General features: G+C 30.2%; 2 protein-coding genes and 1 long non-coding RNA gene across 3 annotated transcripts; 1 reads left to right on the forward strand and 2 right to left on the reverse strand.

Moving 5' to 3' along the window:
* Positions 1 to 8436: 8436 nt before the first annotated feature.
* LOC128194246 (uncharacterized) lies at positions 8437 to 9057 on the reverse strand. Its single transcript, XR_008245611.1, has 2 exons — positions 8829 to 9057; positions 8437 to 8744 (listed from the first exon to the last, which is right to left on the reverse strand). It is a non-coding gene; the product is annotated as an uncharacterized LOC128194246 (long non-coding RNA).
* Positions 9058 to 14801: 5744 nt separating this feature from the next.
* On the forward strand, positions 14802 to 17245 carry LOC108320937 (40S ribosomal protein S3a). The gene is made up of 6 exons (XM_017552536.2): positions 14802 to 14975; positions 15071 to 15176; positions 15716 to 15853; positions 15931 to 16116; positions 16448 to 16648; positions 16993 to 17245. Exons 1-6 carry the CDS (start codon positions 14917 to 14919, stop codon positions 17086 to 17088), a joined length of 786 nt encoding a protein of 261 aa, XP_017408025.1. The 5' UTR covers positions 14802 to 14916; the 3' UTR covers positions 17089 to 17245.
* Positions 17246 to 18099: 854 nt separating this feature from the next.
* Positions 18100 to 19006, reverse strand: LOC108320874 (uncharacterized). The gene has a single exon (XM_017552445.2). The coding sequence runs from the start codon at positions 18943 to 18945 to the stop codon at positions 18289 to 18291; it is 657 nt and encodes a 218-aa protein (XP_017407934.1). The 5' UTR covers positions 18946 to 19006; the 3' UTR covers positions 18100 to 18288.
* Between the last annotated feature and the right edge of the window lie 3551 nt (positions 19007 to 22557).

The following is a 22557-nucleotide window of genomic DNA, read 5'->3' on the forward strand; positions in this document are numbered from 1 at the left end:
TCTGCTACTGTGGTCAAAGTTGTGTGGTGAGAACTGCCAAAACTACGAAGAATCGGGGCAAGCAATTTTGGGGATGCTCCAAGTATAAGGTATGTTAGATTCAACTCAACGTAATCAAGTTTTGGTACTGTTTGTGAGAAGAAGGTGGTACTCCCTAATGAAGTTGAATGCTGTCTTTACAGAATGGTGGTGAAGAAAGTGGTTGCAACTTCTTCGAATGGTGCAATGATATTGGTGGTGACGAAAGGGGAAGTTTGTTCAACAGTGAAGGAAAGAAAGAAACACTAGTGAAGAGTCAAGACACGGATAGTACTAGGAAAATCATACTGAATTTACAAAAATCAGTTTTCATTGTTGAAAAGTTGATGAAGGTGGTGATGTTGTTGGTGTCTGTTTTATGTGTAATACAGATAGTTTTAGTTTCAATGTTGATGACGAAAGGATGATTCCTTGTAACTTTGTTGTAGGTTTGGTCTGTTGTAATGAAATTAATGAAATGAATGAAATGGAAGAGTTGTTATAAATTCAGTCCATATACTGTGTACAAAATTACTGCTAAATTAGACAATTGTTATAATGGTAAATAATATTTATAGAATAAGCAGTTTCAATTTTGATTGTTACATTGCTGAGATACTATTGAATAAGCAGTTTCATTTGATAGCTAAATTACGAGCGCCCTCTACGGTCGCTGGACGAGCGTCCAGTAGCGGTCGTCCAACTACTAGCTCGCTGGACGAGCGTTCGGTGTGGTCGTCTTCCCTTGTCTAGCGCTCGTCCAACTACGTGCGTGCTGAAGAGCGTTCGTTGTGGTCGTCTTGCCTTGTGTAGCGCTCGTCCAACTACTAGATCGCTGGACGAGCGTTCGTTGTGGTCGTCTTCCGTTGTCTAGCGCTCGTCCAACTGCGTGCGTGCTGAAGAGCGTTCGTTGTGGTCGTCTTCCCTTGTGTAGCGCTCGTCCAACTACTAGATCGCTGGACGAGCGTTCGTTGTGGTCGTCTTCCCCTGTGTAGCGCTCGGCCAACTACTAGCTCGCTGGACGAGCGTTCGGTGTGGTCGTCCACCCTCGTGCATCGCTCGTCCAACAACCTTCGTGCTGCAGAGCGTTCGGTCTGGTCGTCCTGTATCGTTGTATATAAGACGTCCGTCCAAGAAGGAAATTGTAATATAACGAAAACATTTTCATACATCCAAAACAGTTCCTGGTCATTGACAACAGTCGTTCCTGGTCATTGTAATACATCCAAAACCATACATAGTTGGCATCATTGTCATTTACAAAGCAGTAAAACAATCAACCTTGTTCCTTAGACTATTACATAACCAAAGTTCGTTAAACTTGGCATCATTGTCATTTATACAGACATCTATAGTTCAGCTTCCTCATCATTCATACACACTTCAGATAATTGCGATGATGGCATGATTGGTTCTTGGGTTGCTTTCGGGCAACGACTCCTGTTGTGCCCAACCTCCCTACATATCCCGCATCTCTTCCGCAAACCACCCTTGCTCACTCGTGAATCATCCTTTCTGATCTCCCACTGCTCCAGTCTTCTTTTCCTTTTAGGTCTTCCAGGCATAACCTTTTTCCTAGGAGGCATGACATCCGGATGTGGTGTTAGGTCCCACATGTTGTTGCCGTTGATGGGATATACGATTGATGCATAGGTTTCTTCATAGGTGGACTTTAGAAAGCAAGCCGGAATGAACTGCTGGCCATCAATATTAAGAAACTTCATTGCGGCAAGGGAGTGACAACATGGAATTCCTGTGATGGTCCATCTCCTGCAGGAGCATGAGAACTCGTCTATGTTTACAACAAATTTTTCTCCACTTTGGGAGACGTGTCTTACGTCAAACAGTTTGTGTGTTGACCAGCTATGAACAAATAAAAAATTTAAACAACACATTTTAGTGTCTGACATAAAGTTTACCAAGGAATGAATAAACATTTATGAAGTTATGAACAAAGTTACCTAGGTATCAAATTCTTCGTTGCTTGGGATTCCTTTGTAAATCTGGCCTGCATCTTTGGACAAATTGGTCCTGAAAATGATTGTATCTTAGCCCTGTTTTTTGCCCATCTTTGCATTATGTATACCCTAATTTCTTCCAGCATTGTTATGATTGGTTTAGTCCTGGTGTGAACCAAGACACTGTTGAAAGCCTCACTGATATTGTTGACCAATGTGTCACATTTTGGTGTTGGACTGAATCTGGACCTTGACCAATATCTACAACAGATGATATATACACATGTTAAAACTGCAACTAATATGGACAAACATAAAATAATATACAAAGGGCAAAAATAATTAATACAAATTGTCAACCTTGGAGGGATGGCAATCAAATGCTTGAATGCGTCTTCATTTATATCTTTAATGTTTCTCATCTCCCTTTCCCAGTTTTGTGGATGAGTGGCAGTAGCTGCCCTCCACATCAGCTGTTTCAGATTTTTACCAGGAAACTTTTTCCTAAAGTTTGAATATAAGTGTCTTACACAAAATCTCTGGTCAACACCTGGGAGTAACTGTTGTATGGCTGGTAGTAGACCCTGTGGTGTTAACGTAAATGACTTATCACCATATCAAATTAATCAACCAATATACGAAAGAAGCAATTTAAATATGATTATTACCTTTTGTTGGTCCGAGACAAAAGTAATTGAAGAACACACTTCTCCACCACCAAGATCATCAATTAAAAGTTCCAAAAACCACATCCATGAATCTTTGTTTTCGACTTCTACCACCGCATATGCAATGGGCAACATTTGATCATTTCCATCCCTCCCAACAGTCGTCAACAGCTCACCACCATACTTCCCTTTCAAAAAGGCTCCATCTAATCCAATTATTGGCCTACAACAGACAAAACTGTCTTTGCATGCCTTCAGACAACAGTAAAATCTCTTGAAAATTAACTCACCCTCATTATTCTCAACATGGACCTTAACTGTAGATCCTGGATTTCTTTCCAACAACTCATGCGCATAATCATATATCCTCTTATATTGTTCATTAAAGGATCCATCAATTTCATTAGAAGCAATAGCTTTGGCTCTATAAGCCATAGACCTTGATATACCTATGTTCCACTTCCTTTGAACTTTTTCACGAATATCAACACCCTTCATCTTAGGATTTTCCTGAACTGTTTTCACCAACTTTTTGCTCAACCACTTGGCGTCAACTAACTTCAGGTTGAACTCCCTGCTGCATGTATGAATGTCTTTTTTAGTTCTCAGCTGCCATGATTTTACAGCCTCCATATAACCAAAGTATATGGTCCATGGGCATTCTCCTTTTGCACCAAAGCACTTCATCCTCAATCTTCTCTTGTCATTTTTTACAAACTTTATATTCCTCCCATTTTCCAAGGCATACCCTTTTACAGCATCTAAAATATCTTGCTTTTCTGCAAAAAAGGTCCCAACTTCCCATGTAAAGTCTAACATACTTTTTGGCATACAAAAAATACCAAACCTCCCATAACCTTCAGTGTCATTAACCTCTTCATCACTATCTGTTGCACTAAGAAATTCCTCAGATTTCCACTCAAAATCTGACAATCCTCTATCGTCATGATCATCACATTCAACACTCACATTATCACGGTCATCATCACTATCATAAAGACTTTCTACTTCTACTTCTGCTTCGACATTACCATCTACATCACCATCTATATCACATTCAACACTCACATCTACTAGGCCCTCTAAGCACTCATTAATTCCATGTACATCACCTTCTTCAGTAGATGTACTCCAACTACAAACATAAACTTCATCCTCCACGACTCCTTCACACACATTCAACTCTTGCTCTTCTTCAACCTCATGCAACTCTTCTACGTGACCATGACCTTCAACCTCTACTTCAACAGCACCACCATCTTCTTCACCCTCGTTCACCTCTTGTAACTCACCATCAACTACATCATTTACTTCAACACTGTCACCATCTTCTTCACAAACATTGACCTCTTGTAAGTCACCATCACCTTCACCATTTACTTTAACAGAATCACCATCTTCTTCAACCTCTTTTTGTACTGTACCATTACCTTCAACTTCTCCTTCAAGCATATGAATGACTTCGGGATCAGAAACTACATGGACAACGTATAAGTGAACTTCACCATTAAGCCTAGCTAAGTTAGCCATATGCATGGCACCTCTGTCATCAATCAATTGTTCCAACCTATTTTTCAACACTAAACCCCCTCCTAAACAGTACCATAAATCTTTAAAATTCTCATATCCTAAACTTTTGACTGCACTGACAATCACAAAAAAACTCCACGTGTCAGGGTCAAAGGACAAAGTTGTTGTCTCCCCTTCATACTTTAGGGTACTATCATTAATGAACTTTCCTCCATGGTGGAACACACACACAATAGCGTCCTCCATTACGCACAACACAAAATAAATATATCTACAGACCTATTATGAAAACATATCACGACAAAAAAAATATATATTAAAACAGGCACAGAGATCAAATAACTTTAAACATACGCACTCAGACAAAGTGAAATTAATTCAGTCCATACATGGGGGACCACCAAAATGCAATCAAAACCAGAGACCAAACCATACAGCAATGGGGGACCACCACAAGTGATTGTAGTTTCGATTGAATCAAAACGAATACAATAAAGCAGAAACACTTACCTCCACTGACCACGTGCTTCAGCTTCTTCCTTCCAACAACAAAAGGACCCACACACACCGCCCACTGCATGCACTCTGCCGCTTCAGTCTCGAACTTACGATCGCGATTTTTGGCCTCTCACGCGAACCCTAACAATAAAAACGTAAAACTTTTTCCCCAATCTCAGTTGCCCTTTTAATTTTTTCAAATTTCCTACTTTACCCTTACCGAAAACTGAATAAACACACGTGCATACCAATTATTTTATACAATAATCGTTTTAAATGCCACGTCTGCAGTCAACCATGCCACCTAACCAATACCGTAACGGCGTTTGTCCAAATTAACGGCAGGCCTGTAATTGATTCAATTTTACAAAAACAAGGACTCAATTGATACGCCGAAAAAAACGAGGACCTATTTGAAATTCAAGACCAAAATAGGGACCTACGGAGACATTAAACCTAATAATTATTAATAATCTTCAATATTAAATAACTAAACAATGTCGTTATGAAAAAGTTCTTGCAGAGGATATAATTAAAAAGTTTAATAGACATTAAAGGTTGGTGTAATTTTTCATCATATCAATCGATTACCATTTTATATAACTTTTAAAATAATAGTTATAAAAATCGATAGATTTTTATATAAATATTTGCAATTATTTTTACTACATCTTATTTTAAAACGAAAATAAACTTATATGATAGAATAATATAAATAATTACTAAAGTCTCATTAAGTAATATATTGAGTTTAATTCATTTTCGATAGAAAAAAAATTTGATAGTGATTAATAAACCTTAAACAAATAAAAATACTACATCAAACCTAAAATAAGCCAATGACTTTTAATTTTTAATTTACACTTAAATTTCTAGCTATTTTTTTCTTCATGTTTGAGTATCTGTAAATTCCCTTTACAATATATATATATATATATATATATATATATATATATATATATATATATATATATTTAATTACATATCTTAATATTTAATTAATACTTTATTTTTTAGTTTTTAATTTTTTTTAAACAAGTATAAAATTTATATTTTTTTGAAAGTAATAAAAAAGAAGTAAAATAAAAGTAATTTAATTTTTTCAATTATTTCAAAATATAATCTAATAGTTTAATTATTTTATTTTATTAATGATGATTATTAAATATGTACATATGAAAGATGCCATCCTCGAGAATTCATTGTATGCAGTCCGTTTGCAGCATTTGTACTGTAGTCAACAAATATACATTACTTTTTCTAGATAGCATGTAATTGGTGTTAAACTCTACATGATTATTATTCGTAATCATCATTAATTATGAATGTCTATAACACATTTTCATTATGTCCTCACCACTATGACATTTTTTTATTCTTTTACTAAAAAATAAGTTATCATTTTTTTATACTCTTTAAAAATTAATTGTATATATTAACAAACCTTCTATTTTTTTCTATTTTTCATTTAATTCAAATAGTTTTATTTTTTATTTCACTTATTTATGATTATTTTTTCCATTCAATTCAAATAATTTTATATATTTTAACTTATTTTTTAAAATCTGTCTATTTCCAGAACCTCAAAATACATGAATAATGACAGCAAAAGCTCAATTATGGTCCACAAATGAAATATCTTCAGCTGGAAATTGATATAATTGTCTATATATTTATCACAAAGATGTGGTGTGAAAAAGCATTGCACAACTCATTATTTCTCTGGTCTTAGTATAAATGATTAGCATAATGAAATGGGAGGAAGAAAAAGATTAAATGTTAAACTCTAATAATAAATAAACATAATTATTCAACCATTAAAACTATCAAATATCGAACCAACTATATTTGTTTAAATCATCATTTATAATCATTTATAATTATATACCCTTTTTATTCTAACTATGTAAACATTAAGATCAATAATTAATTATGTATAAGTTTACAAACAATGTTCAAAAAACTGAATGTAATCAATTAATCAATTATGTAAAAATAAATATAATAAATTGCTTTATTTTTAAATTATAATATAATAAAAAAAATATAATAATAAAAATAATTTACATATTAATATTTTGTAAAATAAATTATTTTAATACTTAATAATTAATTTTGTGAGAAAAAATAAAATTAATCAATTAAATTTGTAATATATAATAATAAAATATTATACATATTTTATTATTATAACAAATGAATAATTAAAATAATAAGTATAGTAAAAATAATTAATTTAAAATTTGATAATTTCTTTTTATATTTTTTAATTTATTAATATTTTATAATACTTTTGTGCGTTAATTTAAATTTTATTTTAACTTAATTTACATTTTCAAAATTGTATTTTTTTACATTAAATTGTTTTTTGAATATGTTATATATTTCTATATCTATGTTATGGCATCAATTAAACTTATCACAAACTTTTGTTTTCTTATTTTTCACTTATTCTCCCAACTATTTAAACTAGTTCACTTTTCACTCATTTTTTTCTCAATTCAAAAAATCTTATTTTCTATTAAGTTTCCGTATATTTCTTTCTTTTTCTTAGTAGTATTTTTTCAAACAAAAATCAAGCTTGGTTCAATGCATAGATGAATTTGCAGCATAGATGTTGGCTTAGGCTTATATTAGTTGGCTCATTGACTAACTTACAATTGATTTATCTTTTCAATTTATTTCATTGATTTTTTTTTTATAATAATAAGTGCGTTTACATGTTTCACATTAAATGATACTAATTAAAAATTACATTATCAACCAACATATCAGATATATTTAACATTCAAACTATTTAAATATTATTAAACAATAATTTAGTGTTTAAAAAATTAAATTATCAATTTACATAATTAAAAGTAATAAATATTATGAAAAAAAAACTTATGAAAGAATGATAAATAAATAATGAAAAATTATTATTGATAGATTACAAGTCAACCTCTTCTACAACTTGACTCAAATTTATTTAATTTAGGGATTAAATGAATTTAATTTAATTTAACCCATATTTTAAAAATATAAATTTATCTAATTAACCCAGTTTAAACTCGTTATAAGTCAAAATTCAATCCATTTTATTGTATCTGCACATCATTATACCAACGAACAGGTTCAAAGTTTGCGTTTTGTTGCTGAAAATTCAATTTCCGAAAAACTGAACATCAATATTTTACTGCTATCACAATTAGTTAGTTTTTTATGTAAAACATTTTGCTTAATTTTTCAGATTTATTCCTTCTCTAAAAATTTCTTAATTATGATCAAATCTTATAAAGTTGAAATAGTTATTCAATTTCATTGCATTAGAAAAAGTATATATCTTCATAATTGCACATTTGAACGTTATTAAGAGACAATTTTCGAATAAAAATATACACAGGATGATCAGTCGTGAGTGAAGTGAAAGTATAACAAAAATATTTTTCAATTAAAAAAAAATATATTTCAGTTGTTGAGTGGTTTTGGATGTGAATACTCATTCCAACTTTTTGTTGAGAACTATACAAATATGACATATATGTAAAAAAAAAAAAAAACTTTCACTTTTTTTTTAACACTAAGAAAAAATTGATGTCTATTGTCAGTTAAGAACTCACTCTCAACAGTAAAAAGTGATGGATTTACATTAAATATAGAAGAAAATTATAAAATCATGGATTTTAATTTATCAATATTGTTTTTAAAGGTTGACTTAACATAGTATATATATTTAATAAGCTAATTCTATATTGAAATCTGCTAAAGTTGACTCTATGTAGTATCAATCAAGCTAATTCAAATTTACATAACGTTAATTAACACCTTCTGTTATAATAAGCTGTTACTGATAAATAGTTTGTGCATTGTTCTGGGCAACCTATTTATGCAGACTTCATACACCACATTTTCACCAACCTAAGCTATGATCTCATTTTCCACAAGGTCGGTGCAATGCTACAACAATCAAATACATGTCATCCCTTTCAATCTAACTCATGGATCCATCACGTTTCTATCCGAAAAATAATACATTATTTACTTACCTTGTGTGTAAATTCAAGCATACTGGCAAATCTGGGAAACGTTCCTGCAAAATTAGGGTTTCAATGATCAAATTCAGCAAACTAAGGAAGTTATTTGAAGTGATTAAAAGAAAATTAAACACAATAACCTTCTTCTCCTTGCTTTATTTAGGGCTACTTGTTCGATGTTCCTTCCTTCCATCATTCACTCGATCTGCAGTTACATTAACCGGAAATGGAGAGGTAGGGAACTGGATCGAAGAAAGAGACGGAGATTGACAAGAAGAGAAGAGAGCACGCACGGCAAAGGTATGTGGTCACATAATTGCAGTATGTGCTCCCTTTCTTCTGTCAATCACTCTGAAAGCTCGTCGTGTTAGGTTTTGGTTGAGTGATGTGCATGCCCTAGGCCCAATAATATATATGCGTTGTTGTGTACTGCTCTCGTTTTGACTTGTTTTTCGTATTTTTACATTCATTTAACATAAATTATAAGAATAAAATGATAAAAGAAATGTAAACTTTTATATTATTTTAAGAAAAAAAAATAATGACAAATAAATGTAATATATTTAGGTGTGTAAAAAATCTTCACTCTTGTTTTTCCTGGTTTGAGTGTTGTGAGATAATAATGAGATTTTTTTTTATGGAAGAATAAAAAGAAAAAGAAGATGTGTGATGTGACGATGGAACGTTATGGAAGGAGAAAAGGTGAGGGGTCGTTTGGTTTAGGTGTCGAAATAGGATTCGTGGATGTGAGTAAGTTGAATTAAAAATGGTCCTAGAGAAAGTAGCTTCTGGTTTCTACTACTTTTCATCACTGCTAAACTCGGGTACGGTTTAACTGATTTAATTTTACCCATTTCATATGCATTCTTTAGTCTTCTACCGTAACTACCACAGTTCCCAGTTTGGATGATTCTCTAACTGCTTATTGTTAAACCCCAAAATTATGAGAGTGTTCGTTTGTGTTGTGTTGGGATCCATTGGCGGATATCGGTGGTAAAATAGGGTTTATCAGACTTAAATTTTGATTAGTGAAAAACAGGTCGAGTCCGATCGATTAGTAAGAAGACGAGTTGACTTTTACAATTTGGTTTGTGAAGTTATGAGTTTGTTTGGTTTTCTTTTCTGACGTTGAAACTGGAATTTCACGTTAAAAATAGACGGATTGAAGTGAGTTCATATCAATGGTTAGGATGATGTTGAGTTGATGTCAGCTTGTTAAGTTATGTTTTCATTTAAATATAATGTTATTATTTGTATTTGAATTTCTCAAAACGATGAACATGGAAATGAGCGGGTTTAAAAAAAAACAAAGAAGGTAGTAGGGTTTTAACTTAAAAAAATAAACGTGAGACGAGTTTTGAGGTTACTTCCTACACTATCCCAGATTGCTCCTGCACCATTATATTTTATAAAATTTTAAAATTAACTTTTATATTTTAAAAAATTCTACACCTTTACTTCTTTTGTTCAACGGATGTTGACATTCATTGAAGAAAAAATTCTTCAACAAATATGTCACATATGTTGAAACTTTGTTTTTTTTAGTTAATTAATTTATTGTATTAATAATAATTATTTAATTAAATTAAATTAATTTACGTAATATATTATAATAATATATATATATATATTAATTAAAATATAATATTTAAATAAACTAAAAATTAAAAAGAAACTTAAACGACACAAAATCATTATTATTAATTTAATTTATGTATTATTATTTAATTAATTCTTTAAATATATTTTATATAATTACTTAAACGGATGTGCCACGTCCGTTGAGATTTTCTTTATTTTTTTTAGTTCTTAGTTTATTGTATTTTAAATTAATATATAAATATTATTTAAATCTTTTTAAATTTATTATGTAATTATATATAAATTAATTTTATTTTATTTAATAAAATAATTATTACTAATTTAATTTATATATTATTATTTAATTAATTATTTAAATATTTTTTATATAATTATTTAAACGGATGTGCCATATCCGTTAGTTTTTTTTTTAGTTTTTAGTTTATTAATTTGTTATATTTTAAATTAATATCAAAATGTTATTTAATTTTTTTTAATATTTTAAATTAATTTTTAAAGTATTTAATTTTTTTGTTTTTTATAATATATTATGTAGATAAAAAATATTATTAAAATAAAATCTAAAATAAAAACAATAAACTAAAATATAAAGAAAACGTTAAAATATGTAAACGGATGTCAACATTCCTTGAAGGTGAAACGAATGTTGATATCCATTTTATATCAAAGGAAAATTGAGTATGGGTGGTACATGGAGCATTTGGTGGTGATGAAGGGAGAAACACTCACCAACTTTTTTAGAGAGTTGCTCCCTTCACCACCACCAACCACTCCCTGCACCTCCCCATACCTTATTTACCCTTCTATAAAACGGATGTCAACATCTGTTTCACCTTCAACGGATGTTGACATCCGTAACATTTATTTACATATTTTATATTTTAGTTTATTATTTTTATTTAAAAAAAAAAACTTCAACGGATGTGGTCACATCCGTTTAATAGAGTTTTAAAAAGTTTTTTATTTATTATTTAAATAATAATATATAAATTAAAATAATAATAATTATTTAATTAAATAAAATAAAATTAATTTATAAATAATTAAATAATAATTTTTAAAAAATTAAATAATATTTATATATTAATTTAAAATATAAAAAATTAAAAAACTAAAAACTAAAAAACATAAAAGGCAACGGATGTCGCCACATCCGTGATGTGGCACATCCGTTTTCATATATTTATAAAAAAAAATTTAATTATTATTTAAATAATAATACATAAATTAAAATTAATAATAATTATTTTATTAAATAAAATAAAATTAATTTATAAATAATTAAGTAATAATTTTAAAATAATTAAATTATATTTATATATTAATTTAAAACAAAAAAGATAAAAAAGCTAAACTAAAAAACAAAAATGCAACGGATGTCGCCACATCCGTTAACGGATGTGGCACATCCGTTTTTAATATATTTATAATAAATTTTTTAATTATTATTTAAATAATAATACATAAATTAAAATTAATAATTATTATTTTATTAAATAAAATAAAATTAATTTATAAATAATTAAGTAATAATTTTAAAATAATTAAATAATATTTATATATTAATTTAAAACAAAAAAAAAATAAAAAAACTAAAAGCTAAAAAACAAAAAAGGCAACGGATGTCGCCACATCCGTTAACGGATGTAGCACATTCGTGGAAGTATTTTTTCTTCAACGGATGTTGACATCCGTTGAAGAAAAGAGGTGGGGTGTAGGATATTTTAAAATATAAAGGATAGTTTTGGAATTTTAAAAAAATGTGGTGGTGAAAGGAGCAAAGTGGGGTGGTGTAGGGAGTAACCCTCACTTTTTTAATGATGTTGAAGTTGGCCTATTGGGCTAACGGGTTAGGTTATCAAACTGGAAGAAATAAATTAAGATTAACATGAGAACATAGTTATATTATTAGAAATATAATTATAAGTATCTGAGTCAATTATTCATGAATTTTGACTTTTCATAAATTGAGAAATATGTATTAAGAGATTAAGATGGTTGTGCCAATTAGACTTTAATCTTAGATATTTTTGATATTCATCCTTGATAAACTTAAAAGTGAAAGTTTCAATATTCGAAATATTAACAGTTTTAAAAGAGAAACTATGTAAGAAATAACAATTCTCTTGACTATGACTCATCCTTTTACAGCATATACATTGAGGACGTTCCCGACCTCCTTGTACTCTTCCTATAATGTCACGTCCTAATCTTCCTCGTATAACAACCATGTACATACTTTTTTAACTGAACACAGGACTAACTTATCCAATTCGACTATTTTTGTCATCTCTAAAAAAAATTTATTTTGCACTCTATTGCAAATCATAAACTTTTATGACTCTGTAACGAGTTTGGATGGGTTGTGCAGATTTTATGAAAAAAAGTGTCAAATATTTTAACAAAGAATGCGTCCAAAACAAAAACATAAATGGACTAAATCTAATGTTTAATGACAATTTCACGTCCAAAACATCCTGTATCTAACTTCTATGTATCCCACTTTGACAAAACTTATACTTCACTTTTATCTACTTTTGCTTTATAAAAAACACCATTAGTAAAGTTGTACAGAAAATTTCAATAAAATTGTTGCTATCAAGGTTAAAAGTGTAGTTTTCTTTCTTCCTCTAAAGTTTTTCATATAATTTAAACAATCTATTTGTTTATTTTTTTAAGGAGTGGAAATTGAATTTTTTCTTTTTATTTTGTAAGAGTGACAATTGAATAATGATTGAAAAAACTAAAAATACTTTGATTTTAAAAAATATTTATCTTCTTTACCTAAATAATACTTATATAATATTTAAAATCATAATAAAATCATTCAAAAATTTATTGTAAAAAAAATAAAATCTAAGCTAACTCGTGCTTAGTAAATGAATATAAAACAAATGTTTATTACATGTTAAGTTAATTGAAAACTAATAGACTTACTTTAGTGTGTCTGAAAAATTGTTTTAAAGTTTAATTCTATTGCACTTATACGATATTCATATTTATTAAAACATGGTAATAAATTTGTATTATAATATTTAATCCCAAGATCATGTAATTATATATATATATATATATATATATATATATATATATATATATATATATATAATGTTTAGCAATTTTCTTATTTGTAAAAAGTCTTAAATCTTTTTATAACAATAAAAATATAAAAATCAATCTAAAGTAGAGTCCACACTTTTTGTTTTATTTGAATTTTAAGTTAAATTAAAAAAATGGAACCAGATTACATTTTTTCCGTTCACTTTGATGACCTTTAATGAATAATATAAATAATAAGAAGAATAAGTGTAAGAATAAGAAGAAGAGCAAAAATAAGAAGAAAAGGAAGAATAAGAAGAAGAACACTAAAAAAGAATAAGAAAATGAATAAGAAGAAAAATAAAAATAAGAATGAAAAAAAACAATAAAAAAACGAATAAAAGGATTAAGAAAAAAATAAAAGAAAAAAAAAATAAGAAGGTTTCAATAATTTTAGTTAGGTTTACGCAGAAAATAAAAACACGCAATATTATTTAAATAATTAAATAGATTAATTTAAGCAATAATGTTGAATGTGTTTATTTAAAAAATAATGTTTGAATGTTTTTATTTAAATAATTTTTCTTTAAAAAATATTACTTTTAGAAAAAAATAATATATTTCAATCCTATATACATGATATGAATTATAATATATTTTTTTTTCAAAACTATTAAATTTATCTACGGACTGAAAAAATAAAATAATGTAAATACAATGAATAGTTTTGTATTTGGAGTATTTACTTTCAATTTTTTTTACATCCGTGTATTTTATCTGTATTTCTGATGGATCTTATTTATATTTTTCGTACTTAATTTTTTAAAATTTTTTATTTCTCATTAGTCAAATTATCTATACGAATAAATAACATGCAAATAAATTATACAAGTAATTAACCTTCCCAAACAATTTATAGAAAAAATATTTAAAATAAAATAAAATTTAAATGAATTAATCAAATTTTATGTTTAGATCTTTAAAAAAACGCAAGTTTTTGAACAATTTAAGATTAAAAGATAAGTTGATGCTATTATTATTATTATTATTTTTTTTTTATTATTATTATTGTTATTGTTATTATTATTATTATTATTATTTTTATTACTTAATAATGAGTGAAAATACATCCTGTGTATGTTTATTTACTCTAATCTTATTTATGATAACAAAAGATAATACAATTATAATTATAAAAGTAAATATAAAAAACTTGTAGGAAAAAAGATTATTTTTATAGGTATTTTTTTTATTGAAGATAATTATTTTGGTTTTAAAAAATAATTAAATTAAAAAGAGTTAATTTAAAGAAAGTGAAAGATCAGGATTTTATCCTAGTGAAAGTCAAGGGACATTTGAGGTATTTAAAAAAATCTGTGGGCGAAGAAAAAATAAATATGGCGGGCACGAAGAAAGCTCCAAATACGAAATAGTTTAAGTGGGTTTAACCCAAACAAAGCCCAAACCCAATAAGGGTAGGAATATAAAGGGTGTTAACTGATAGTAGTTGCGCTGGGAGACGAAGCTAGGGTTTCAGTCGGCTGCGGAGAAGACCTGACTTGACCTTGAAGCAGCAGAAGAGCAACTATGGCGGTTGGAAAGAATAAGAGGATTTCGAAGGGAAAGAAGGGTGGCAAGAAGAAGGCGTTAGTGCCCATTTTCTTCGCTTTTTTCTCTTTAACTGTTCTGTTGCAATCTCTTTTTTTTTTTACTATGTTCTTCTTATTCCATCAATCCGCAGCGCCGATCCCTTTTCCAAGAAGGATTGGTACGATATCAAGGCCCCTTCTGTGTTCCAGGTCAAGAATGTGGGCAAGACCCTCGTCAGTCGTACCCAGGGCACCAAGGTTTTTATTTCTATTTTCACGATCTTATATATATATATATATATATATATATATATATATATATATATATATATATATATATATATATATATATATATATATATATATATATATATATATATATATATATATATATTCAATCTGTTTTTATCCATCCAGCAATATAGATGCATTTTTATAGATGGCATGGGGTGTAAGGTTGCATGTATGTAGTGTTGGATCCTCATAAACTCACTTATACAAAAAAACAGAGTAGAATTTTGTGTAGGCATTTGCATGATGACAAGTTAGATGTTGTAATGGTTGTTCTTTATCTTTACAACCCCGGTTGTTGTTTTTGTGTCTTATTCAATATTTTCTTTAAGTATCATAGGCTATTCGTTTGGTTGTCTTATTTTCTGTGTTTGTCCATGATCTGGAGTATTGTAGTTGTTATAATATTTAGTACGTGTTATTCTGCGTACGTGCAGTTCAAATTTCTAAGCTTATCGTGGGCTTGTGTAGTTGGTGGTGGGTTTACTGACTGTTTTAAATAATAGATTGCTTCGGAAGGACTCAAACACAGAGTGTTTGAGGTCTCATTGGCTGATCTTCAAGGGGATGAGGACCATGCCTTCAAGAAGATCCGTTTGAGAGCCGAGGATGTTCAAGGAAAGAATGTTTTGACAAACTTTTGGGTAAGACGGGGGGCCGAAGTTATTTTTGTACACCCGACTCAGATGATTTAAATTAAATTGGGACTGTATGTTTTTAGGGAATGGATTTCACAACTGACAAGCTGAGGTCTTTGGTCCGAAAATGGCAAACTTTGATCGAAGCTCATGTAGATGTGAAGACCACTGATAATTACACTCTGAGGATGTTCTGCATTGGCTTTACTAAGAGGCGTGCCAACCAAGTGAAGAGGACTTGCTACGCACAATCGAGCCAAATTAGACAGGTACCAACTCCTTAGAGGTTGTATGCTAAAATGTTTCTTTTTCCAATTTAGTTTTTGAATATGCAGGGATATGTTTTCATGTTAAATTGAACATGTTTTAATTGCATTTCTCTCTATTTTACCTAAGATAGTAATATAAATTTTGAAGGATGTGAACCAAGTTATTATATCAACATTTTGTTTTTGTATGCACTTCAGCACATGTGCTTGTATCCTAAATTGCCCTTATATTTATGAAAGTATCTTCTCTTGTTTTCTTTTGTTTAATGTATTGTTTAAGGGATGAATTGTTACATATCTGAGATTGTAAAACTCACTGTTGTCGGTTTAGATCCGCAGGAAAATGAGAGAGATAATGGTTAACCAGGCAACAGCCTGTGATTTGAAAGAACTGGTCCGCAAGTTCATCCCTGAGATGATTGGCAAAGAGATTGAGAAAGCAACATCAAGCATCTATCCCCTACAAAATGTGTTCATTCGTAAAGTTAAGATCCTGAAAGCTCCAAAGTTTGACCTTGGCAAATTGATGGAGGTACGTACTTTTCGTTTGAATTTTTAGTTGCCCTTATTGAAGCATTCAGTCAAGCATTGCTGGATTTGTCTTTGTATTATTATTGAGTGGTATCGCCAAAATGGTTTAGTCAAAAGCTTTTCTTGCGCATCATGGGATTCCCCATTTTCTATATAGTCTACGTTCTTTCCTTGTTGATTTTTGACCTTAGTTATGGTCGATTGATATTGTTGGGAATGAAGCAATTTTACTATAAAATTTTCACTATTTTTAGTGCAGAATCGTGTGGTTTATACTTGTACCAATATCGTAAACAAAAGTTTGGTTGGTATTGTAATGTTACTTTTTGTGTTTTATACTTGTAGGTTCATGGGGATTACTCGGAAGACGTTGGAACAAAGGTTGACAGACCTGCTGATGAAACAGTAGTTGAAGGAACAACTGAAGTAGTTGGAGCTTGAACTCGCTCATGATGAATTTTTGTTTGTTTAGAATCCCTGTTGCATTTACTAATATTTATACTTAAATTTTGTTTTGGCATTTAGAAGAGCATTTGGTTTTTCGATATGGATTTTCGGTTTTTAATCTTTATTGGAGACGCTGAAATTTCTCTGCCTATTCCATGTGCTTCCCTACGATAATTTGTGCAATCTTTGTATATTATTTTTCCATAGATCGTGCAATGGGATGAAATGTGTGGCTGCCTATCTGAATTGAACATCCAACCATTTGCAAACCTTCGGCTACTTTGCAGCATTCTTTTAGCCTTTTACTTCACCTTTTGTCAGCTGTTAGTTCCTCAGACATTCGACGAAACATTTTGCAGCATTCTCGAATTTTAACCAACCTTTTGATATGATATGCATGTTTGGGCTGAATCATCGTGCCTCTGTAATCGTTTATTGGTGATAAGGAAGTTCATTAAACAATAAGTTTGTGGTAGTATTAAATGTGGTGGGTTGATTTTTCTTATTGCTAAATTCGTCTATATGTTTTGTATTTTCTATTTTTAAGTGATATTTTGAACTTAAGAAAATTAAAATTGTTTTTATTTTGTTATTTTATTAAAGTATTATTCAGAACCCTTATTTAACATATTAACAAACCTAAACCATTATTTAACATATTAACAAACGTATTCAGAACCAACTAAATACTTAAAGATAGTTCGATGTTTCCTAATAATCAATTAAAATGTTCCTCAAGAACACTTTATCCGATTTTGTTCAAGTTTTAACTTGTTAAAATATCTAAGAACACAACAACTCTATAAAGCAGAATTGAGTACAGTTGAGGCATCAAAAAATTTTCTTTCAAGATGTTTTCGAGCATTCCTCTTGAATTCATCAAATCACATCTTCATAAAATTAGGTGGTAATTTTATTTCGCCTTTTACTAAAATTCTCGCAAAATAGTTCTTAGTCTGTTCAAACTTAGTTTGTGGCTGCAATATAATTCGGAATCAACCAGAGTAAATAAGGGTTACAGAAGTTCTTAATTGTATGCCTGTGATCACCAGCAAAAGATCTCCTTACAGAAAGAATTGGTTCTTAATTTTGCAAGTGAATACTTTAGACAGAGGAATCAAGCGGTTTATAATATCACGCAATGGAAATGAAATGATGAGTTCTGCCAATAAAAATGATGGGATGAGAAACAAATTAAGTAGATGAAAGGTGAGGATCAGTAGAGAGAACACTGAACATCACCATATCTCTGGTTTTTCCTTTGTTGAACACATACTTCCGAAGAATTCCCTCCCTCTGAAAACCAGCTTTTTCCAGCACTCTCTGAGACCCAACATTCATCACATCAACAAGAGCTTCAATCCTCTCCAAGTCTGCCAACCACTGCTCAGTGAAAGCAACCTTAACCACTTCTTTCACAACCACTGTAGCAACCCCTTTACCCCAGTATTTGGAACCAATAACATAGCCAAGTTCCAAGGATCTGTTCCTGCTTTTATCATGCTCTGAATTGGAGGAAAGAGAAACACACCCAATAGCACGGTCGTTCAGGCATATTGCTCTGCACCACGCAAACTTGCTGGCTATGTTTTGGATGAAATTGATGCCCTCTTCTTTGCTACTATAAGGATCCCAAGTGCAGAAAGCTGCCACCTTTTCATCGGAGGTCCACACCAAGACATCATCCAGGTCAGAGAGCTCAAGGGGTCGAAGAGATATTCCACTCAAATCGACACTTTCTTCTTTTTCTTCTGATTTCTCCATTGGGTTGATGATGGGATTCTGAATTTTACAGTATCTATGAAACACTGAAAAGGAACTTGAATGGAAGAAGAAGAAAACGAAGGGCATAATATTTTAAAGGAAGGCTGCAGTAAGCCATTGTTGACTTCGCTAGCCGCCCAAGACCATGCTTATTTCTGAACTATGAAAAACATATTTTTTAATATTTTGAAAAAGATTGAAGAGATAGGAAAATCCACAATAACTCATAATTAATTTAAATTTCCTTCACCAGTTTAATGCTTTAGCAAAATTAATAAATTTCTTTCATTAATAGATGAGGTAGGTAGAAATTGTTATAATCTCAATAAATAAAAAGCATTTGTGTTAATATTATTGATTTTATTTTATAATGATAATAATAGCGTAAAAGCCATCAAAACAATTCTGAGAGAAGCGAGTCGATGTTCTGGTAATGATGAAAAAGGAGAGCCGATTCGTTTTTAGGTGTTTGAAATGTTTTGTGACATAATCGATTATCTGATTCTCAGAATTTGTTTTTAGCTTTCGTTTTTATTAGGAGAATTATTCTTCTTTCGCTAAAAGTCTGAATTAGAAATAAAACTAATTTCCATGACATATTTCACCACTAACAATTTTATATATTTTATATGTGACTTGACTTTCTCTTTTTCTTTTTTTTTATTATTTGTGTGGTGACTTCTGGGAAGTTTCACTGACAAATCGCTTTAAATTCATTGATCCAAAAAACATCGATTTTTGTTTTAATGTCTGCCTGTAATTTTTTATAAAAATGAGAATTATATTATACTTAAACAAAAAGTTTTTTTTTTAAATGATTATTATCAAAACTGTGAAATAAAATAGAAGTAAATTTTGTGCGCATAATATAATTATTTATATTAAAAGATATATAACTGAAATTTTAGTTTTGATTTTATTATTAATGAGTCCAATAAATTAAAAAAAACAGAAAAAAAATAAATATATACAAATTATTTTATAGTTATAATTATATAAATTATGTATTTATTTTTATCGTATCAATAATAATGATAAAATATATAAATTTCAAATATATTATTTTAATGATAAAATAATAATGATAAGGAGTAACATTGTTGTGACACCCGGGCACGGAGACGAGGGCGGGGAGTGACGCCGGTGCAAGAAGCATGGTGCAGGGGGCACAGACAAGGAGCGGCTCCTGGCAGCTTCGGGTGGAAGGGGTACATGGACGAATCGGACATACACCGGAATGAGAGGGATCTGGAGACTGTGTAGGTATGGGACTATACAGTTGAAGGATAGCTTAAAGGAATTGATTTGGCTACTCATATCACCAAAATGCATTTACTTTTCGGTAGCCTGACTCATAAGAACTCCATGGTTAAGCGTGCTTAGCCTGGAGTAATTCTGGGATGGGCGTGCTTAGCCTGGAGTAATTCTGGGATGGGTGACCTTCTGGGAAGTTTTCCCAGAAAGTGTGCGAGTGAGGACAAAGCACACTGGAAAGCCTGGTGGTGATCTGTGGGGGCAGTCAATGGTCCCTGTGAGTTGCCGGGACGTTACAATTGTCATGGTTGATTTTGTAACATTCGTAAGTGGATGTCATGTGTGAAATAGAATAATATTTTCCTTATATAGTTTAATATAAAATCGTTTTCTTCAGATAAAATAAAAACTTATTCCAACAGTATTGCGGAAGCAAAATCACAAAACATTGTTTTTTAAAATGAAATAACTCAAAACATAATCTTTACCGAAACATATAAAAAAATATAAATAACAAAATCAACAAAATCCCAAAAACTAAATTACCATCTCGTCAAATTACTGTACTCTAGCATCATCTACAACACCATCTACTCCCATAAAAGTACGATCATTGTAAGTGGAAACCACAATCACAAACATAAAAGATGAGCAATCAAAAATAATATCATAACATATAACATAGTAATACAACATTAAACACAAATTGTAACAAGTCATAACATCATATTTTCGCTCACAAATAAATAATATCACAACCCATTCATTCATAATCAACGTCGTTTCCTTTTAAACCAATAAAGAAAATCCAACTTACCTCTTCATTCATTTACTTACTTTTATTTTAGGTTTAATCCTTTTCGACATCCCTATTTATGTACGAATGTCTCAGATGGGTCCTCGTTTTCTAAAGTGTATCAAAATGGTCCTTAATTTTCAAAATTGATATCAATTGAGTCTTTTCCGTTAAGTTGGCTAGACGGCGTTAAAAAAATTGATGAGTGGATGCTGAGATGACGAACAAACGCTCGTCCACAAGCGAACGAACGCTCGTCCACCAGCGAACGAACGCTCGTCGACCTCTTACTGCTAGACGACCGTTCGTTCCACACTGGACGACCGTTCGTTCGTTGGTGGACGAGCGTTCGTTCGTCATCTCAGCATCACTCATCAATTTTTTTAACGTCGTCCAGCCAACTTAACGGAAAGGACTCAATTGATATCAATTTTCAAAATTAAGGACCATTTTGATACACTTTAGAAAACGAGAACCCTAAGACATTCGTACATAAATAGGGATGTCGAAAAGGATTAAACCTTTATTTTAAAGTTAAAGAATGGACCCCACCCATGAAATCTACCTATTTATTTCCAAAAAGTCAAACCGAGAATAAAATAAATAAAGAATTCTAGCCTCTGAAGTTATAGGTCACACATACCTATCTTAAAATTCAATTCCCTTCTAAGCATTACGAAATGGAACCCACCCCATTTTATTTCCTCTCTCTCTTGTAAAACGGAAACAGAAGCAGCCATGCAAATCCCAAAACTGCCCGAAAAGTGCTCCCAAAATATATCAGATATTTCTCCTTATCACTAATCCCACGACTTCTCTCTCTTCATACATGCCAAAAAGAGAAAAAAGAAAATAAAAGAACAAACCTCTTAAGCATATTTACGTGACCAACAAAACAAAAACTACACTTTCTCTCACATCAAAAACATTTAATAAGAAGCAAATAAAGCATAAGGGTTTTTCCTCACATTCACGTGAACCACTTTAGCCTATTATACTTAAACCTTTAAGCACTTTCAAAAATTAAACAAAATAATAATATTAATTAATTTCTATTTACCTCCTTAATACTTTCTTCAAATCAATACACATCGCAATTAATTATTCCATACCATAAAATATAATAATAAAATAATAAAATATTTTTATTTTATACAGATCTTACAGATTAACTCAATTAATTCAAACTTCCTTCACAAGTTTAATGTTTTAGAAAAATTAATAAATTTCTTTCATTAATAGATACGAGGTAGGTAGAAATTATTATAATCTCAATGAATAAAAAGTGTTTATTGGTGTGATGTGATTCATTTTATTTTATAATAAATAATAATTTTAATTTAGTTTTAATAAGTTAATTAATAACATTTCATATTCTTTTACCTTTATTTAATTGTTATTTTTCAAATCAACATTAGTTAAGCATACGATAAATAAGATTTATGTTAGTTTTGAAACAAATTTTCTTGTGAGAACTTCATCTGAATCCTACTGATAGATCTATTAGGGATAAAAATTTGTTGAAAAAAGAACAAAAGAAACATCTTGCTTTTTTCAGGTGATCGGAAAAGAAAGAAATAATAAATTTATTTAAGATAATTATACACTTACAGAATATCGTCTAATTCATCCTATTTCATCATGTTAAA

The sequence above is a fragment of the Vigna angularis genome, chromosome 10 (assembly GCF_016808095.1).
Source record: "Vigna angularis cultivar LongXiaoDou No.4 chromosome 10, ASM1680809v1, whole genome shotgun sequence".
NCBI classification, from domain to species: Eukaryota; Viridiplantae; Streptophyta; class Magnoliopsida; order Fabales; family Fabaceae; genus Vigna; species Vigna angularis.

Excerpts from the sequence above, each read along its gene's own strand:
- LOC108320874 (XM_017552445.2), bottom strand. The coding sequence starts at position 18,945 with ATGCCCTTCGTTTTCTTCTTCTTCCATTCAAGTTCCTTTTCAGTGTTT.
- LOC108320937 (XM_017552536.2), top strand. The coding sequence starts at position 14,917 with ATGGCGGTTGGAAAGAATAAGAGGATTTCGAAGGGAAAGAAGGGTGGC. Across the intron at positions 14,976-15,070 it reads AAGGGTGGCAAGAAGAAGGC|CGCCGATCCCTTTTCCAAGA; the intron begins GTTAGTGCCCAT and ends ATCAATCCGCAG. Across the intron at positions 16,649-16,992 it reads ACCTTGGCAAATTGATGGAG|GTTCATGGGGATTACTCGGA; the intron begins GTACGTACTTTT and ends TTATACTTGTAG.